This window comes from Oculina patagonica, chromosome 3, assembly GCF_052425735.1.
Source record: "Oculina patagonica isolate OP01 chromosome 3, crgOcupat, whole genome shotgun sequence".
In the NCBI taxonomy this organism is placed as follows: domain Eukaryota; kingdom Metazoa; phylum Cnidaria; class Anthozoa; order Scleractinia; family Oculinidae; genus Oculina; species Oculina patagonica.
Genome location: NC_135760.1, coordinates 23,727,838 through 23,749,247, shown reverse-complemented (window position 1 = coordinate 23,749,247; position 21,410 = coordinate 23,727,838). Strand labels below are relative to the sequence as shown.

The 21,410-nt window shown below is 37.9% G+C and overlaps 1 protein-coding gene across 1 annotated transcript; it reads left to right on the top strand.

Annotated features, from left to right (window-relative positions):
* Window positions 1-365: 365 nt before the first annotated feature.
* On the top strand, window positions 366-19,033 carry LOC144647088 (P2X purinoceptor 4-like). The gene is made up of 12 exons (XM_078506837.1): window positions 366-548; window positions 3,764-3,938; window positions 4,915-5,062; window positions 6,394-6,520; window positions 7,523-7,606; window positions 8,098-8,230; window positions 8,392-8,477; window positions 14,221-14,265; window positions 15,184-15,274; window positions 16,091-16,156; window positions 16,657-16,755; window positions 17,274-19,033. The coding sequence occupies exons 1-12, from the start codon at window positions 409-411 to the stop codon at window positions 17,307-17,309; spliced, it is 1,230 nt and encodes a 409-aa protein (XP_078362963.1). The 5' UTR covers window positions 366-408; the 3' UTR covers window positions 17,310-19,033.
* The last annotated feature ends 2,377 nt before the right edge of the window (window positions 19,034-21,410 follow it).

The window sequence follows — 21,410 nt, the reverse complement described above, 5'->3', positions numbered from 1 at the left end:
TTTGGCACGCGCAACACGAACTTTGAAGCTGTTTTGTCCCTGTGACATGTTGCATGGAAGTTCAACTTGTTGAACTCAGCTTCGTGTTACATGTCGCAGGGACACAATGTTGCAGGAATTCGTGTTGCAACTTGCAAGTGCCAAAAATTATCAGCACACACGAGGTGATGTGTCGCTGCGACACGTTCCCTCAGTGTACACAACACATGATTTTTTCGATGCTACATGCTTTTTGCGACATGTCTCTGTGTCTTCTCCCCACTTGTGCGCGTGCTGTGACCTTAACTGAAAATAGCATTGACACCTTTTACTTCGTCGCCGCGTGACCTTCGCGTGAGCTGAGAACGAGACGATCAGCTATGCAACCAAGCCTAAAAGCCAGCCAGCATTTCTCTTCCGGTTTTCAACATGGCTGGCGATGGCTTTTGCAAGACTCTCACTGCGGCCGTTTTCGAATATGACACAAGCAAAGTAGTTCACATACAAAGCAAGACTATCGGCATCATCAACAGACTCGTTCAGCTCACTATAATTTGCTACGTTATCATGTAAGTAACGAAAAATCTGTTGCTATACAGAAAGGCATCATCGTGCGCTCGTTTGCAGTAACTTGTTGAATGCCTGCTCAATTTGCTTAAGAACTCTTCTTTTTAACCTTAAATATTCCATTTATCGTTTTAAAATAGTGTGCATTGCGGAAATCCGAGAAAACCTGCACAATTTAGGTTTTTGTGGGGTTGCATTTAAAAACTGAACACAGAGCAGAATCATTTTATGCTAATTCGTCATCTGGATTCGTGATTGATTCACTTCGCTTGTTTGTTTACAAAGTCGAGTTCATAAATATTCATCGACTTCAAAACTAATTTAAGAATTGGAAAAGCGCTTTCTGTAAATCTAATCCAGGGGTAAGAAAGAAATTTAAAAACTCAGCTATTGCTATCAAGTTCTGAATTGAAAAATCACAAGATTTGATAGATTGCGAAATATTTAATAACTCTGCACGATACTAATTAGAAAGTTCAAGAAACGATTTTTGTCATCGTAATTAATCAATCAATCAATCAATCAATCAATCAATCAATTTATTAATGTCATGCGCAGGATGAGTTTGCCCTCTATATCCAAGCCAGAAGTTCATGTAACTCAGAGACTCAAAGGACAGTGCAGAATGCAATATGGCCAATCAATCGACAGCATGATAATAATTTTCCAGGGTAATTTCGCTTGAGAATAAATCAAATGAGTTCACCTTTCAGTTCAGTATTGAAGCAGCAAACGTGATATTTGTGCTTTTCGTGCAAAGGCTTGTAACATGATACCTTTGTTTTTCTCTTAGACTGCTATGATGCGTTTAAGTCTAATTAACTTAACGCCACAGATTCTACAAGAATCATACCGCATTGTCCCCTTCAGCATTTAGAAAAAGACCTAAAAAATTACAAATTTTCAGAACAGTGCACAAGCAGAGCACAAACTATGAATTTCAAAGCATAAAATGTTGAAATTGCGACTTTTTCCCCCGAAATTGTTGCTAAAAATTGCGGCTTTTTTCCCAAAATTATCGTTAAAGCATTTCGCGCGCCAGATCATGCTCTCGCCACGGTCTGGTGAACACGCCACACGCTCACTCAAGCATGAAGCCGAGAAGCACATAGTGTGAAGATTTCTTTCAGAAATGTCGGAACCGTCACAAAAGCGTGTTCAAACAACTTACCGTAAGAGGCAGAGGTTTTACAAAATAAAACGGAGATTAGTTCAACCGATGGAGAACAAATCAAAGGAACGGAAGTGACGGATGTAATATGATACTGAACTTCTCGCAGATCGCTGTGATGCCTTTTAAGTTTAATTAAATTAACGCCACGGATTCTACAGGAATTCTACCGCATTAAAAAGCACACCACGTTAGGCTTTAATACAAAATTTCTAAACACGTCCCTGTTATTTTAATTTTCAATAGCTTGAATTTCAGTTTGATATTGAAACAGCAAACGAGATACTTTTGTTTTTGTCAAAAACATGTAACATTACACTTTTGTTTTTGTCGAAAACGGATGTAACATGATGATATGGTAACGTGATTTATTTTCTGCAAACAAGGCGACATTGATTATAACACAGATACTATCAATTGATTATAAGATGCTAGATCACCTTTTCTATCAAGAATTATTTCACATGAACTACTATGATGCCTTAGTGTTTAATTCAATTAATTTGTGGTTTTAACTTGGCGCCACGGAGTCTACACGAATCCTTCTGCAGAAGAAACACGCAATGTTCGTGATGTAGACTGATCTGCGAATGCGTTTAGCACAAAGTATTTTGTTCCAGAAAGAGTTGTACCACAAGGAGAGCATAGTGCCTTCTGAAACAAATATATACCTTGAGTTCTTCAATTGTAAGTATCGTAAATATACTCCCTGTTTTACCAAGGGCACACGGTCAGGTTCTCTCCATCCCCTCCCCCCTTTGCAGAAATAATTAATTGATATTAATTAATTAATTGGTGATTAAAAGTTTACACCGCGTTAGCGGTTTAGTGGCTTAGTGGTTTAGTGGTTTAGGGGTTTAGCAGTCACCAACCCACCAAACCATCACAATAGTGCATTCTGCACTAAAAAGCGCATGACAAGATTTTTAGTGGTGTAAACTTTTTCATTAGTTGAGGGGAAATTTCAGAATAATGTTACTTTGCTTTTTCTTTATACAGCTTATCGCACAAAGTTTCTCCATGCACTCTACATGTATTCATTGACTACCTTAAAATTCTGAAAGCAAGCTCCCCCCCCCATGAATATAAGCCACCCCCCCCCCCCAAAAAAAAAAAATGTCCACCAAATCTCAGTGTGCATTCATTTGGGATGATCCAGATCAGGATCAGTGATCCAAGATCACTCGGACGGAACATGGTGCATCAATTCCCTGGGGGGGGGGCACTTTCTATAAATGGGCTAATGGGGATGTGCCCCTGGATGGGGTCTCATTTTCACTACTGGACTGACTATAATGGGGTCGCCTTTTCAAGCATTTTTTATAGGGTGACTAGAATGGGGTCACACTTTTCCCGGATTTTAAGGGTAAGAAAATTCTGGCAACGGAAAAATAATTTCTGCCGAAAAATTTTCTGATCTGAAAGTTCTTTAAATTGCTTTTATCCACATCAAAAATGCTATTATAATGTCAGATGGGGTCTTTAATTGGCCATAGAATATGACTATAATGGGGTAGGGGTTCTGAGAGGGCAGCGGCACGTGCCCAACAAAAATTGACCCAAGGTCCCTGCCCCCGGGATCAATTTAAAGGAACCGTTGAAGCCCCTCTGGGCAAGGAATTGCCAGTTCCTTTGATGCAAAATGATCCGAGTGATCTCAGATCACTGATCCTCATTCCGATCATCCCAAAGGAATGCACCCTAAGACACAAAAATCCTTTCGAAAATAAGCCCTCCCAAATTAGCCCATGGGCTAAAGAATGTTATAACTTTTCCAATTATAAGACCCTACCTTAGGGCTGTCTTGTATTGTTAGAAAATGCTCTGAGCGACTGTAGGCTTGTTTAGGGTTTCATTTCATCATGTTTAAAGAGTTAACTTTGTGATTTTCTTGTATTTTCAATCATGTTAAAAGCCCAAAGATTTTTAAAATGCAAATTTCTATCCTAAAATACCCCCCCCCCCCAGCAACTCCCGCATCTCTCTCTCTCTTAAATATATCAATAATATTTGTTATTGAAAAAAATATTATTAAAACTTTTTCAGCTATGTTATAATCTATAAGAAAGGATACCAAGACACAGAGAAACCTTACAGTTCTGTGACCACAAAAGTGAAGGGAACATCTGTAACAAACTTAAGAAATGTGTTGAACGAAAGTTTTCCACTGTATGGTGGCATTCATGTCTGGGATTCAGCAGACTACATTGTTCCTCCAGAGGTAATGTCGATTTTTCTTCTCTTTTACTTTAGAGGCTTAATTGAAAATAAATTTTTTTCTTTCTGATTAGTATATGTTGTGGTTTAATTTTGTCATTGGTTTAAAACTTTTCAAACCAGTTTGGTTTTTATTTTTCATTGTCTCATATTCATTATCATAATCTGAAACAAAGGGTAATAAAAATCAAACTGGTTTGAAAATTTTTAAACCAAAGATAAAATTAAACCACAACATATACATCTCATTTATGTTAGTTTGGGGAATTTAGTACATGAAGGTAACATCCTTTAGAGAGACATTATTTTCTGTTCCCATCACTTATAAAATAAGTGCTACACTTGATGATGTACTTGACTGATACTTCTAGAAGTATGAAATGGAAAAGGGATTATCGACAATGGTATAGAGGGGTATCAGTTGGATGGGTGTAGAAGTCAGTTGGATGGGTGTAGGGACAGTGGGATGGGAAAGGTGGTCAGTGAAAGTAAGTTGAATTAATTGTGGGAGTCAGTGGGTTAGCAGCATGCGTGTGACGGATGCGCACAGGGTTAAAATTAATGGGAGAGGGTTTTAGTGGGATGGGTGTCAAGGTCAGTAAAATAGGAGGATCAGAGGACTCGTTGGGCCCAAAGGGACGGGTGTGTGAAATCAGTAGGATGGGAGGGAGTTTCAGTAGGATGGATGTCAGTGTTACTACCCCACCAAATAACACAGTCATCTCACATCTCAGGGAGTGGGGCTCAGAAACATGGATGCATAAATCAGTGGTATGGGTCTTTAACTCACTGGGGTAGGTGTGAGAGTTTGTGGGATGGGCGTGAGCTATGTAGGATAGATGTGAAAGTCGTAAGGTGGGTGGCGAAGTCAGTGGTAAGAGTGTAAATAATAATATGTAACCTAACTGTGGTGCATATTCATCAGATGTGAACTTCTAATTACATAGTAGAAGTGTAATTATGACTGTTTTCTTTCACAGGAAAATGGAGCTTTTTTTGTGATGACAAACATGATCATCACACCTGATCAGACACAAAGTACTTGCCCAGAAGACCCTGAACTCAATGACGTCAGCTGTACTAAGGACAGTGACTGTCAAGCCATGGAACCTGTCCAGTATGGGCATGGTAAGTTGTTCCACATATAAATGAAGAATATCCTTTTTCCAGCGTTAAATACAGGTGCAGTGTTAAATTATTGCAAATGTATTCAAAGTGGATTAACAGTTTACAACCCTCCAAGTTAAGACCATTTTAATTAGTCACCATGGCAACCAAAATTTTTCAGCTGGCGGCTTAATTGGAATCTAAGTCACCAGCCTGGCGACAAAAAATATTAATTGAGAAGAAGGATTGAAAGCGCAAGCTTAATTTAGCAACTAAAATGTTTCACTGTTGACCAAACCTGAGCAAACAGTGGCCAAATGGCCACCAAGGAAAAAAATTAACTTGGAGGGTTGGTTTACCATGAATCATAGATACCTTATGGGATTTTTTTTTCACACGGTGCAACTGACAGCTAAGTATCCTTGGTCCCTTGAAAATATCTTCCCTCAAGTAGAGTTGATAGCCAGTTTATTATAAGAACACTATTTGATGCCATTAGATGTGCATGATTGTGTGTTTAATCGATTATACTATAAATTAAATTGTAATTGGGAGTCACACAAGATAAAAAGTTTCCTTTTTTCCATTCCTGTAGGTTAAGTCTGCATTAGGGCCTAGAGGCCCATCAGGCCAGAGCTTATCTAAGTTTCCCTAGCATTAAGACAACCTTTCAAGTTGAGACCATTTTAGTCACAAATGCAACTAAATTTTTGGGACTGGCGACTAAATTGGAACTGTAGACGCCAGCCTGGCAACTAAAATTGAGAAGAAAGATTAAAAGCGTGAACTTAAATTAGCGACTAAAATTTTTCACTGGCGACCAAACTTGAGCCAATGAGGAAAAAATCAACTTGGAGGGTTGTAAGGGACTAGGAGTCTACTCCCCCCTGGATAGGATGCTAGTCCATCACAGAGTTAACTCCCCCCCCCCCTCCCCAGCATTAAATTCACCAGTACGGATGTATATACCTGGGTTAAGAGAGGCACTATGAGAGTAAACTGACTTGCTCAAGAACACAATCCAGTGTGCCAGCCAGAGCTGGCACACTGGATTGTTCAATCCGTAGTCCTGCACACGTTCATTAGGCCACCACGCTTTTCTCCTGTGCTGCCACTTAACTCAATAGTTTTTTTTTGTCAAGTGACTAGGAGTATTATCCCCCCTGGATAGGATACTAGTAAGTCAATCATACAATTATATCAATTATATCACTGTTTGTTACCCCCTGGCGTCTTTGTCATTTATGTGTTGGTCAGTTATTTTGCAATTACCCATTATAAAACAATTAGAATTAAAATAGAAATTTAAGACTGCAACATCTATTTTTCTTCTTTTATTTATTTTCCATTAGGCATCAAGACAGGAAAATGTGTCAATGTTTCAGCAGCACAGGGTGACCCTCATAAAAAAGTTTGTGAGATTTATGCCTGGTGTCCTGTGGAAGTTGACCAAACACCCATGCCTCACTTTAACCTCAGGCAAGCTACTCTTAACCCATGGCCAGGGGGTGTACTCGGGATTTCAAGTGATGGGGATGATAGAAGGATTTTTTTGGTTTTGACAGTTTCGATTCAGGGATTTTTGGGTAGGAAAATTTGGAAAAAATTTTTGATTAAATAAGGGATTTTTGGGAGGTATTTAAAACGATCTAAAGATTCGTGGTTCGTAGTGCTTTGGCTGCACAGTTCTGCAAATAAAGAACAAACAGAGGTGTTTTTTTTTGGGGGGGGGGGTTAATTTTTGATTCAGGGATTTTGGGGGCTTTGTTGGAAGTCCTAGGGATTTTTTTGGTCTTGATTTTTGCCCCCATTCGATCACCCCTGTCACTTGAAATTCCAAGTACCCCCTGTGGGACTCTTAATAATATGATCTATGTGCTATTTGCCCTAGTATTTTTTAATTGAATGGTACGTAGCAAGCCATTCATGTGAGACCTTGCAATAGCTGCTACCCAACTTGGAGATTCAACCCAAAAGATACCAAATTGATGACAGCATATATTAATGCTGACAGAGATCTGTACAGTGTCTTTGGTTGGTTGTTGCTCAGTTCTATTTTCTGCTGACAAGTAACAACCAAATTATCAGAGACACCTCATTGAACTTGTACAGCTACCTGTCTCGGCATGGAAAATTTTGGTCAAATTTAAGACTTCCATTAGAACGGGAGATATTAGTTTACTCAGTTTATGCTCCAGGGTACCTTCTTGGTAACTTAGACTAGCCGAGCCATTTGCATTAGCTTTGACAGTCTCTGAGCTGTTAAAATGATAAATCATATTTTTCAACTGATCCAAAACAAGGATATAAACTTATATCATTTCACTTTCTTTCAATCCTGTAATACTTATAGAGTGTAGGTGTCTCCTACTGGAAGAGATTTCTCCCTTCGCTAAATCATGTTGATGCGTCAATAAAGTTATCATCATCATTATCATTAATTAAGTAACTATCATTGTTTTTTCTTTTTTTTTTTTGCAGCAAAGGGGTTCCACTTTTAAAAACAGAAGACTTCACAGTGTTAATAAAGAACAGTGTTCAGTTTCCAAAGTTTAACGAGTCTGGGTGTGTACAATAATACAAAAAACTTTATTTAAATTCAGATTGACAGAGTAGGAAAAATTACTAATTTCTCCAAATGAAAACAAAAACAACAAGGAAAAAAAAGTTAAAAAAGATATATGCTAAAACTATTTACATCAATTATAATAATAATAAAAAATTATAAAAACTATATATGTAAATCAGAAGTTAGACAATAATTTAAACTATGTATAGTCAACTCTCGCCTTGCGGACACCTTGCTATTACCAACACCCACTAATACGGACACGAATTGAAGTCCCAGGGAATGAGAATTACTGAAAATAACTCCCCCTACTACGGACATTCTCTATTACAGACACCAAATTGTGGTCCCGAAGTTTCCGTTATGGTGAGAGTTGACTGTAAATTGGGATACTGTATTAGTAAACAAGTGCCCAGGAACATGTTAGGTCACTTCGCCACCTACTTATAAACAAATGTTGTTAATTTTTGTAATGCTTTTCCTGCAGGCGAAACATCCCTTCTGATCGTGATATAAAGAAGTGTGTTTATGACCCAGATAAAGATCCTCTATGTCCAATCATCAAACTGGGAACCATTGTAAAGCAAGCAGGAGAAGACTACAATGCACTGGCTTATAAGGTGAGTGCTTTGAGAAAAAAAACTGCACCTGGCCAATAGTCTAGAGACACTTCACCTATTTACCTACAAAAGGTCTTTGTCTCAACCTTTTCCTTAAAAAATGTCATACATGTGTCCATGTATGTGACCTGTGTGTAATCTTGCATGTGTTTTCTCTGCAGGGAGGTGTTATGGCCATTGTTATCAACTGGGACTGTGATTTTGATTCTTTATCTTATTCTTGTCAGCCCAAGTATTCTTTCCGGAGGTAAACTGTAGTTTTCTTTGTTGGTTGCGCAGAGCTGCTTTTTTTTTTCACTTGAAAGGACATAAAATTGTCCTACTAAGACACCATCTTGGTCGAACAAAACAAAATTGTGGTCGGACATCACCAAAAACAAAAGGTTGAATTTTATTCATTGTTGCCATAATATGATTTACGATCAAAAAATTGTTCGTACATCCTGTCCGACCACACTTGGGATTTTGTTGGACATGAGCAAATTAATTTTTCGTCGGCCAATGTCCGATGACCGACTGTTATTTGCAGCCCTGAGTTCGGCACTCAATAAGGTTTTTGTTTAGTTTGCGCTATTATTGTTAAATACGGTTAAACCTCCCACAAGCAGATACCCTTTACGGCTTATAAAAAGTGTCTAAAAGATATCTGCTCGCAGGAGTTTAACAACCTTATAGCACCATAGGGGGTTGGGTTATAATCATGGGGCACCACAGGGAAAAGATCTGGATAGCCATACCTTCCTAAATCAATACTTTAAGAGTGTGCCCGTGAGAGAACAGGGCAGAACCAGGTAAAAGGTGATACAGCTCATATCACCGATTTCGCCCAAACTTAGCATAAATGTTGGGTATGGTGAGCTATTTACTGTGACAAAACATCAGCTCAAAATATTTTATTCCCTTCAAGTTATGGCACCTTTTGCAAAAATGGCCATTTTTCACTAATTTATGCATATTTAATTAGATGACTTTGATTGACCAGTTCCACAAGAAAAAAAGACTTCTGAAAATAAAATTCACTGCACTATATTCTGTGGTTATTAGGCTTTAAGTACAATAATTCACTGCAACCGTCTGATTTAATTTCTTCTCCTCAAACGGTCTTTTGGAAGGTACAAATTTCGTACTGTTGGAAATAGCCTTTAACTAGTGCCCAATATCTCCCATGAGCAACAACTTATGTACATTATTCTTACATGGGTAATGAAATCCATCTCTAAACTTCACAAAAATGCCACAAAATGTCTGGGGACTTCAATATTTTATTAGTATTGAGGAACTAAACACACGTAACTTAACGATTTCTTGCTATTTCATCAAAATTCACCGAAACACAGAAGCCATTTATTTGCCTCAATTTGGCATAAAATCGGTACGAAATAGCTAATCAAGCATAAATCTATAGATAACAATCAAAATATTGGCGAAGAAAAGGCAGTTAGGACATTTTTCGGAGCGTTTTCAGAGCCGATATAATTCAGCAATGTTGTGATAGCAAATGTAAAAATAGCAGCGAAAGATTTTCTTCAAAAGCTCGCTCAATTCAACATTTAGGCACATCAAAGTTAAGAAACAAGAAAGTAATACTACATACATGCCACTTATCGACACACAGATGCTTTCATTTGAAGGATTTGTTCTTCCTCGCTGCACTTCGATCCTTCGATCGATCTCAATTGACATGTACTGTTGCTTTGAGGCGCGATGAACTTAGCCAATACATCGTGGTTCATTCTTCGTGAAAGGTGTAAACAGGTTGTCAATAAAGTCATTCAAAGAGCTGTTCAAAGTTCACGGAAGGACACTTTTCTCAGCAAGTTTGCATGAAATAAATTTAACTGGAAAATAAACAGCCGCCATGTTGAATTTCTACCTTTGAGCCTGCGGTTTCAGTCAGCGGTACGGTCGTTCACTGGGCATCACGCGTCCATCACGCGTGACCACACGCGCGATCATTTGCTTTTCCTCTGCGAGTGTTCGTTGGATGCGTTTGTGATGAAAATGAGAATATTTTCAAATTGTCGTAGGGAAAACTATTTCCTCCGCTACAGCTTGACGTGTTTACCGCAATGTGATGCTGAACAAATTCTAGGGTGCTTACCATTTGTTGGAGAGAACCGGTTGGAATTGAAAGGCTTCTTTCCAAAATTAGCAAACTAACCGAAATAGATGTCGCTTACCATTTGTAGCTCATGATCAGTTTCCTGTTATTTCTTTCCGAAGGATGGGAGACTAGAACTGGGAAACCTTACAAATGGTAAGAAAATTTCTGACGTTCCGTCAATTTCCGAAGAGATTTTCCAGAAAAAATGCTGTTCCATTTGACTTTCACCGAAACAGAGTTCTTGATTTTTATGTTCAACGGTCGGCATGCACCGCAACCAAATCAAAATAATTGTTAATGTTCCAAAATGACGCTAAATGGCGGTATAAAACTGCTCCGACGTCTCGGCAATACTGCCTTTTTTGGGGTGGCACCCTGAAGAAGGCAGTATTGCCGAAACGTCGGAGCAGTTTTATACCGCCATTTAGCGTCATTTTGGAACATAAACAATTATTTTTAGCATAAAAGACGCTACACAGTTAAACAAATCAAAATGTCAACGTCTCCCAGTTACCACCCTGCGAGCAGAGCCTCTTTTAACTTCCCTACGGTTGAGATTTGGGAAGTAGAAAGAGGCTCTGCGTGAATCGTGTCATTTCTTTGAAGTCGCCGCAGCCCCAAAGTTTGGGCTGGTCAGTCCGGATTAAACCGGTTTTTGCTGCGCGGGCATTAAATTTTGGAAAAACTGATGGCCAAGACGGAGCCTACAGTACGCTCTTGAAAGCAGTAGAGCTGACGATTGCTCTCGCCATCTGCAACCGTTTGTGCGCGCGTGCAGCTTGTGGATCATTTAAGATCTCGTTTTCTCGAAAACCAAGAAGAAATGTCACGGTTTAAATAGCACATCTCTACAATAAAGTCACTAATACGACCTCAAGCGGTGCTTGACGTGTTTTTACTGAGGAAACTCATACGCTTTTCGAAGAAAAGAACTTGTAAAACAAACACTTTGTTCACAATGTCGTGTACGATCCGACACGCCGGCATTCCGCGCGCGCATGCTAAGATTAAGTGGTCCTCGCGTAAGCTAAACGCGCAAGCATCGCGTAAACCTCGCGCATGCTCAACAAAGATTTTACACGATTCTTGCAGAGCCCCTTCTTCTCAAGTATATCAGTGGAAAAAGAAGGGGCTCTGCTCGCAGGGTGCCCAGTTACTTTCCAGACATTTGCATTTTTTATTGCTTGCTCAAATTCCCCTCCCCTGGCGGAAATAGTGATTAATACCGCGCATAACGATTACATTTTTTGACCAAATTCCCCAACCCTCGGGGCATAAATGGAAAAAAATGAAGAACTCAGCAAAATTGGAGAATAACGTTTACCACGGGATAAATCACTATCCGGTGGATAGCGAGGTAGGTTTTGTAATCGTCGCAGGTGGTCTTTCTTGCGCAAGTGCTTTAGTTGGGGGAGCGTCTGTGCTGAACTGAACAAAGTATTCACGTACGAAATGCCTTTAGCGACGCAGTCTATATGGCGCAGCAAATATATACATATATCTATAAAGGTGTGAATGTAGAGAGAGAAAGCAACAAAAAATAAAACGGGTTTCCCTCGCGTTGACCTCGAAGAAGGCAGAAGACTACCTGTGCTGGTTGAAACATTAGCTAATAAGTTTTGCTGTCTTGCGTAGTCCTAGTCTTGCAATAAATTTGTTTAGTGTTAATGCGGGGTTTAAGCTCTTTACAAAAGTCTGCATTCGCGTCTTTGTAACTCACATAGCCACTTAAATTGAGTCGGTGATGAAGAACATTATCATTTGAAGCCGCAATTCGTCACTTGCAATGTGGGCATTCAGGAGGAAAAATTTGTCCCCATAAAAGCCCTTTTCTAAAACAAAACTGCAGTAATGACGTTTATCGGTAAATGGACAGATGGAGAACTTTGTGGGATCCCGAAAAAGAGAGTGGGTACAAATTCAGTCTCCTAGCTGCCAAGGTGTAATATAATATAGACGATTTGAACAGAAGGAATAGATGTACACAGGCCAGGCGGACAACCTGACCGCCATTTCTTCGAATGTCCATATTCACCCCCTCCCCCACCTCCCAAAAAGAAAGAAACAACAAAATAACAATAAACATACTAGTTTTAACCTGATATAAGATGGAAAAAACTTGCTCTGATTATTTAATGGTTTCCGACATTTCAGAGCTCAATTTCAGAGCATCAAAACCGATTGCATCACATACATTACACTGCATCCAGTGTATTTCTCATCAACTATTTATCAAAAAAATTCAATGGAGAAGTTAAAAAAAATTCTCACTTTTACAAGAAACGCACACTACTTATAAGGCTAAGATCAAGCCCCGGTTGTTCAGAGGGTAGATAACGCCATCCGCTACTTATTCCAACGAAAACAAACATTTGCGGAGGAAAAGCAAATGAACACGCGTGTGTATAGCTGTGTTAAGCTATGTATAGGTGTGTATAGCTGTGTAGGGCTAGGCTATGTATCCCCTCTATGAATATCCCTATATACAGTATAGGATTTAGTCAAACAACTACTATATGATGACTACACTATGTACTTGCCCCAGTGAACGGCCATACCGCTGACTGAAACGGCAGGCTCAAAGGTAGAAATACAACATGGCGGCTGTTTATTTTCCAGTTAAATTTATTTCATTCAAACTGGCTGAGAGAAGTGTCCTTCCGTGAACTTTGAACAGCTCTTTGAATGACTTTATTGACAACCTGTTTACACCTTTCACGAAGAATGAACCACGATGTATTGGCTAAGTTCATCGCGCCTCAAAGCAACAGTACATGTCAATTGAGATCGTTCGAAGGATCGAAGTGCAGCGAGGAAGAACAAATCCTTCAAAAGAAAGCATCTGTATGTCGATAAGTGGCATGTATGTAGTATTACTTTCTTGTTTCTTAACTTTGATGTGCCTAAATGTTGAATTGAGCGAGCTTTTGAAGAAAATCTTTCGCTGCTATTATTACATTTGCTATCACAACATTGCCGAATTATATCGGCTCTGAACACGCTCCCAAAAATGTCCTAACTGCCTTTTCTTCGCCAATATTTTGATTGTTATCTATAGATTTATGCTTGATTAGCTATTTCGTACCGATATTATGCCAAATTGAGGCAAATAAATGGCTTCTGTGTTTCGGTGAATTTTGATGAAATAGCAAGAAATCGTTAAGTCACGTGTGTTTAGTTCCTCAATACTAATAAAATATTGAAGTCCCCAGACATTTTGTGGCATTTTTGTGAAGTTTAGAGATGGATTTCATTACCCATGTAAGAATAATGTGTATAAGTTGTTGCTCATGGGAGATATTGGGCACTAGTTAAAGGCTATTTCCAACAGTACGAAATTTGTACCTTCCAAAAGACCGTTTGAGGAGAAGAAATCAAATCAGACGGTTGAAGTGAATTATTGTACTTAAAGCCTAATAACCACAGAATATAATGCAGTGAATTTTATTTTCAGAAGTCTTTTTTTCTTGTGGAACTGGTCAATCAAAGTCAGCTAATTAAATATGCATAAATTAGTGAAAAATGGCCATTTTTGCAAAAGGTGCCATAACTTGAAGGGAATAAATTATTTTAAGCTGATGTTTTGTCACAGTAAATAGCTAACCATACCCAGCATTTATGCTAAGTTTGGGCGAAATCGGTGATATGAGCTGTATCACATGTTGCCTGGTCCTCTTATGGACACACTCTTAAAGGCCAAGCTGTAACACAATATTTTAGGTTAATTTTTCTGACTTTCAAACTAAAGGAAACCTCAGAACAATAATTTTCTAAGGTAGATTAAAACATTAAAGAAGAAACTGTTTCTCTGGACATTATAGACAACATTAATTTGTTTAAAAATAGACTGAATTTCTTGTATTGATGCAGTTAATTCTTTTTTCAGATTAGACGATGCTGAATCTCCAATTGCCCCAGGATATAATTTCAGGTAACTTCAACAAGATTTTAGTCAAAATAATGGCTAACCATTCACGTGTGTGTGAAACCTTGTTATCCCTAGTAACTGTTATTTCATAACTAGACCTACCTGTCATAAAACCAAACCCAATGTTATCACATCTGGACAATGCCTGCCTGATGACATAATGAGTAAGTGATTATTTGTGCTAGCTGAAATAAAAGCTTGCCACAGGTGCCAAGTGCAAGAAAATGTGTAACCAGTGCCAAGCATGGAAAAATATGTAACCGAACCAAGTGTGGGAAGAAGTATATCAAACAGAAGAGACAGTGTTTCATCGGGATATCCAAACACGAAGAACAGAGTTGAAATTACAATGCGCAGCGTGGTATTTTTGACGACATTCGAGGTGTTTGGATAGTTGATGAAACACTGTCTTGAGTGTTTGATATATCTTCTCAATTGAAACAAAAACTACGGAGTAAACAGAGAAATAAAATCGTAAAAATCTATGCTAATTAAGACCGTATATCCAAACCTTTTTCACGGTTATGATTTCTTTGTTTTAACTTGATGAAGTATTAATGAGTTTGAGAAAACATTTGTCAAAACGGTTGTCAAGTGCATAAAAATATGTGCAATTTTTTACAGTCATGATTGATCTGGGTTAAGCGCCTGGTTGCCAGGAAAAACAACATGTTTAAAGATATTGGTTAGTGTATGTGTCTTAAACAGGTCTTGCACTCCTCCAACTCTTTGATTCACCCAAAACCTCCTTTTTTGTAATTTATTTTCTCGGCATATTAGCATATGTTTTGCTAGGGGCCTAGCCAGCCCCCGTCAGCTCCGAGGGTAAATAAATTTTATTGATTGATTGATTGATTCTAAAAAGACATGTTTAGCATTGCCGCAGTGATCCTTGATAAATTTCTTTCTTTGCTCAACTAGATTTTCCAGATATTATGAGAAGGATGGAAAATTGCACAGAACCTTGTTCAAAGCCTATGGTATCCGTTTCATGGTATTAGTATATGGCCAGGTAAGTTAGTAAGGTGCTTAGCTACTAATTATATAGTGGACCCCATCTTACAGACAACACATATCTAGTATAGGAACGTGCAATGGAACGGTCTGGCTTTGGGCGTTGACCAGACACTACTTTTGCTGTGCCTCGCTCCGACTAGAATTATCAATGTATGGGCACTGACATTTCCATATTATGGACAGTTTATTTGTCCCAAAGCGTTTGTCCTCTTGTCCTATGAATTAATTAGATATATGTGCAGCCTATGGTATCTGAAAATAAAAGCATATGTTATTGATAGAATAAATTAAATTTTATGATGCGTAACACTTGAAAACATAGAAAACAGAATATAAAACTCTTTCTAGTTTCAAAACAGTGGCAGATCTAGGGGAGGAGCCTAAGGAGCAAGGGCCCCCACCTTATTTTTAGGCCAAACCAAGGCCCAAAGAGCCGAGAAAAATTTTTAAGAGCGGGCCCCTCCTTATTTCAGTGTCTGGATGATCGGGGGCCCCACTTACCTAAATCTCTGGATCTGCCACTGCAAAAACCCGTAAGGTACAAATGTTTCGGGCCTACCCCTTCATAAGTGTTGAAATCCCAACATTTCAACATAGTTTAGAAGGGCTAAAAAAAGAGTGTTATATTCTTTTTCTATACGTTTCCTATATGTTACTGATAGTTAAGGTTCCTGAAAGACACTTACAAACCATTATGCTAGTTCCTTTATTAGAGTACAGTGTTAAATTTGGTTTTACGAGAGTCATTTAAGACTGCAGTCTTTAGAAAACCGTTATTAGCCCTCATTAACGTCAGTTGTGTTTCTTTTAGGGTGGTAAATTCAACGTCGTCCCATTGTTTGTCAATATAGGCTCTGGTCTAGCTCTTCTGGGAATTGTAAGTTGGTGATTTTGTGGCAGCTTAGTAATTCTTCTTTCAATTTCGATACATTGTCGAAAAGACCTTCAGGTTATGGTAATAAAGAAATCGTTAAGTTAGAAATATTGTCGTATATACCACTAAGTTCTTACAACTGACGGTTGTAAGCTTACATTTACAACAGCCGTTTTTTGAACTCGTCATGCAACGCTCCCTCTCCCACCAAAAAGCATTGCGTGACGACCCAAGCCAAATAACGGCTGCGAAGGAGACTACGTCATGATATGTTACGTCAGTTTTTAGATTTAATATTTTTTTTAAACGGAAAACCTCAAAATAGTAGTTTTGTAAGGTGGAAAATCGCCAAGAAAGTAATGACTCAGTATTGATATACCGAAAACAATTTTTGTAGAGATGCGCCTTCCGTGACGTTCGCTGGACACTCGCTTTTTGTAATCGTCACTCTTGCGGTATTGCGTGACAGTATTGAAAAGGCACCTGTCCACTTTCCTTTGTAGGCAACAGTGTTGTGTGACGTGGTTGTGTTGTACGTGGTTAAACGGAAGTCATATTACAGACAGAAAAAGTATCAGTATGTGAATGACCCGGATGAAGAGGTAACTGATCAAGTAATTGAAATGCGTTTTACTGTCAAGGGTTTGAAATACAACAAATTTATGTTTGTGACTGTTTTTACAAACCAGCAGACCTTTCTACAAAACATGGGTTGAAGAGAAAAAGATATTTGCATTTACAAAATATTCCTAAAAGATTAAGACTTTGATGTGAGGAATAGAACGATAAAGATGGTTCTTTTCTTGAAGGGAGGGGCAGGTCGAAAATGCGTGCCTTTTTTTTTTATTTTTGGCTTGTCACTGACCCAGTAACGGCTGTGAAGAGACTACCCTTCCCAGCCCTTTACTATTTACAGTGAACTTGAGAGTTCTTTGTGAAGATTTGTCTTTTGTTTGAGGAAAGTTGCATTGGCATTATGTCGTTCAAACTGAATTGAAAAGTCCTCGAACTGAATTACGTTTTTCTTTTAAAAGTGTGAATTCTCCTTTGAAAGGCCTTGAAAAAAATACAGTTTTGCGTTACCGTATTAACCATGTGTAACTGTATTATTATTCTGTAGAAAGGACATTTGCTCTACACGGAGGATAAGAAATGACGAAGAGGATAAGAATCTAGCATACTTTATCAACAACTCCATCCTTACAACCAAACCTAATTTTAACAGGAGCCAAGATAGAGACGCCAAGAACAAGCTTTAGTAATCGAAGTTAATGTCTTACATCAGTGAACGTATTTTTCGCCGTTGCTAACAATTCTGTTATGTAATTGCCTATTTATGAACGAGAGTTGAAAAAACGCGCAAATTGTTTCGTTAGAACTAAAAAAAATATTTTAGGCGTAACAAAGCATCAATTTCTTTTTGGTGAAAATAATCTTGACCAGGGGCACGTTTCTCGAAGGTCCGGAAAACTTTTCGCACCCGGAAAGCCATAGCAAAATCTCAAGCCTTATGATTACAGAGCAGTTTTATTCCATAATATTTTTAATATGAACAACTTTTCCCTTCATACAAAGTTTCTGGCCTAAACTTTCTCGGTTTTTAAGATACAGAAAACTTAAAATGGCTTTACGGGCCCGAAAAGTTTCCGGGGCTTTCGAAAAACAGGCCCCAGGAAACTGTCGTTGATTTAAAACCTTTCACTTCCCACCTCAAACCATTCGTATTCTTTACCGGTATTGTAATAGATTTCTTTTAATATTAGCTCTTAGAACAATGTTATTATATTATTGTTAGGTAAAATTACATTTTGATCACTTATTCAAGGGTTGAGCATGAAATTCTTAACCCAACTGTCGGCCGACGCGTCGATCGGATCGGATATGTTACCTTTACCGAAAATGGAAGACGATATATATTTTATTAAAAAAGGTATTTTATAGAAATTTAAATGAATAGCTAGTTTCGATTCCAAATTAATTAAATGAACATAATACTTAGGAATTTTCAGTGGTGCATTCATAGAATAACTCATAGTCCACTGTTCCAGTTTGAATTGGAATTTAGAATATATTTCATACAGCATAAATTCTGCAAGGAAGCTTAATCTATATTTACAAAGACCGCGAGCATTCCTTCTTTAAAATCCCTTGAATCGAGAGATACAAATGGCTGCGCTGAAGTTGGAGCGAGTCTCTTGTCCAGTCTCCGCGCGGCTATTCTTCTCTCACTTCGATCCCTAAAGGAAAAGTAAAGAATTTTCACGGTCTCTTATTTACATTTTCGAAAAAAATTTAAGTGAAATTAAATTTCCTTCTGGCAAATGTACGTGTTGCGGGTTTTTTCCATATTTGGTTAAAAATTTGAAAATTATTGTAATCTGAAACGAAAAGAAAAAATCAAACTGGTTTAAAAAATTTTTAAACCAAAGTTTAAGTTAAACGACGGCATATGCATGGTAACAAAGCAACTAGTGACTTTAAGAACAATATCAAATAAAAGTTTTAGTTTTGTAGCATAAAGAGTCTACTGTTTTTTTCATGTGATGAATCCCTGTTATCGAAAATAAGACCTCAGGGCGGAATGTGTTGTCTTGGCAATAACTAGTAAACGTTGAGGCAATTTGCTTTGGTTGTGAATTTGTTTCCTGATCATTTCTGGTCTCTTCTAACGCATGCTGCCAGTCACGTGTTTTCTATTCTAAGTTCTGATTGGTTTGCCCATATTCCGTTGTGGTTGGCTCTCATGTTGATTTTATTTCACGACGTCATTACAAAGACCGCACTTTATAAAAAAATTACGCGGAGAACCCGCAGCACTGATAGAGGTTTCATAAGCTGTAGTATCATAATAATAATAATAATAATAATAATAACAATAATAATAATAATTTAATATTTATAGTGCGCAAATTATACATGTAAAAAATGGTCAAATGCGCATCACAAATTTAACAAAATGCTAAAAATTACAATATGTACTTTAAAATCTATTAAATAGCTAAAAAAAAGTATATAAAAATAAGAATATTTAACAAGAAAACAAATATGAAATTAAATAAAATCTAATTAAAAGCTTTTCTAAAAAGGTGTGTTTTTAACAATGACTTAAAGTATCGAGCCGACTGCATGAACCACTAAATTTAAGGGGGTGGGGGGGGGGGGGTACTTCTTAATTACAAATCCAGGAAAGCATCGAGGGCTTTTTCTTGCAAATCTTGAGCAATATCGTAAACCATGTAGTGACACCATAAGGAAACAAGAAGAAAGACGCCTGCATGTACAGAGTCAAGAGAATGACCGAGTAGTTTAAGAGACAAGTCCAAACTTTTAAACAATGAGGAGGGATCATTTGAAACTGCGTCAATAAATAATCCACCCGCCATTATCTTCAATTCGGACGTCGCCTGTCTCTGAACAAAAGGGGAAAACTGAGAGGCCTTGCTCGATGAAATTATTGAGAAACTGTCTCGCAACACCGTTGTGAACAGCTACAACAAGTTAGGTCGTCATTTTACGAAAACAAAAAAAACAGATTGCATTTTTCCCGCGATCATTTTAGACAAGTGAAGTCATTGGTCGATCGTTTTCCAATCTAAATTGCAAATTATTTCACCTCATTATTCATGTTTAACCATCACCTTCGCACGCACAAAGATGAGCAAGAAACCAAAATGTTTTATTATACAACTGGAAAACTCTTTCTACTTGCTTTTGGAGCAAACGCCGATAACTTTTGGTGAGGGAATCGTTATTTCCGTGAAGTTTACTACGAAGCCCGCCGATGGTAACTCGTGCAAAAGCTTTGCTCCGAAGCGAAGATTGAACCACGTGTTGAGTTGGTGAAACCATGATGGAGGACTTTGTGATTTCACTACTGCTTACGAAGGTAATTATCAAACGTTTGACTGCTGTAGAAGTTAGTTCATGCCAAAAATATGAGGACCCTTGAGAAACTTTTTTAAAAAATTTTCAATGAAAATTCATTTAGCTTGTCTCCACTGAATTTCAAAACTTAGAACTAACGAATGACTAATTTGAATCTGTTTGTGAATGTTGCTCAAGTGCTGTCAATGTGTTTGCAGGATGTTTTGTACAAATTGTTTTCTCAGATGTGTACATGTTGTTTATTGGAAGCAATTCAAAGAGAATTTTTTTTTAATCTTACGAACAAAATTTTACTGTGGGACTCTGAGTCAAAATGGCTGAGAAGTAACTGTAACAAGTAACTGTTTCCCAGTTTAAGTTTTTGACGAAAAATTTCGAACATTCCGAAAAATATGCTTGAGTGTTTGAAAACGGGATTTTTATCGAGGGTAGGGTAGGGGGGTTATGGAAATAAAAACTAACTTGGGAGCAAGGGGACTTTCTTTTGTGCTGAAATCGAATAGGAAAGGCTATTCTCAGGCATTTTAAGCAAATTTCATTTATAACCAATAATTAGATACTCGTTTTATACCATTATTTTTGCATTAAAGGATTAACAGTCGTGGTATCGACCCATCAAAGTATCATGAAGTTCCTGGAAACTATTAACAGTCATCTTAACCAAAATGGCACATTAAAGTAATAACCGCTACAGTAAACACGGGTCTTAGTTCAGTTTATTTGTACAGTGTATAATAGTATAAAAGACTAATCTGTTCAATTTTCTTCCATTCCTCAGGATGCTTTGTTGCAGTTTCTTATTCATCATCAACTCGTTCTACTGGCAAGCCAAGAGGACAAGCAACTGGACTGAAATCAAGCTTACTCGTTGTAAAGGTAGAATAGTCAGGTTTCTTAAATATGAAGGTGCACTATAAACGCAAAAATTCGCTGTCGAAGAAACCAAACAAATTTGACATTGTTAGGGCGCAAAATTACAACGAAGATAAGCAAAGATTGGCTTCAACTCGTTTCATTTCGTTTTTCACAATTTTAAAATTAAATGGTCACGCGGGCAATGCACTATCCAATGTAGCAGCACGCACAGCAAGCAGAAAACTTTTATCTGCCAGCTTCTAAAATCAAATAATGAAATTGTTTGAACGTTTCCATGACAAAAGGCTAGTTTTGATCCAGTTTGCATTTGTTTACATTTCTGAATTTTTTAGCAACCAATTCCAACTTAATGTAGGTAATAAAAGGGAAATAAGGCGGTCTTTCAGTCAAAAAATCGCGAAACGTGGTGCTAAATGCAGAATTTGCATTGCAATTAGAGATCAAAAAATTTCCGTCAAATTTGATTTCTGAATATTCAGGCTGAATCGACAGTGAT

Coding starts and splice junctions, on each gene's coding strand:
- LOC144647088 (XM_078506837.1), top strand. CDS start 409: ATGGCTGGCGATGGCTTTTGCAAGACTCTCACTGCGGCCGTTTTCGAA. Junction 549..3,763: donor ATAATTTGCTACGTTATCAT/GTAAGTAACGAA, acceptor AAACTTTTTCAG/CTATGTTATAATCTATAAGA. Junction 15,275..16,090: donor TGGTATTAGTATATGGCCAG/GTAAGTTAGTAA, acceptor TGTTTCTTTTAG/GGTGGTAAATTCAACGTCGT.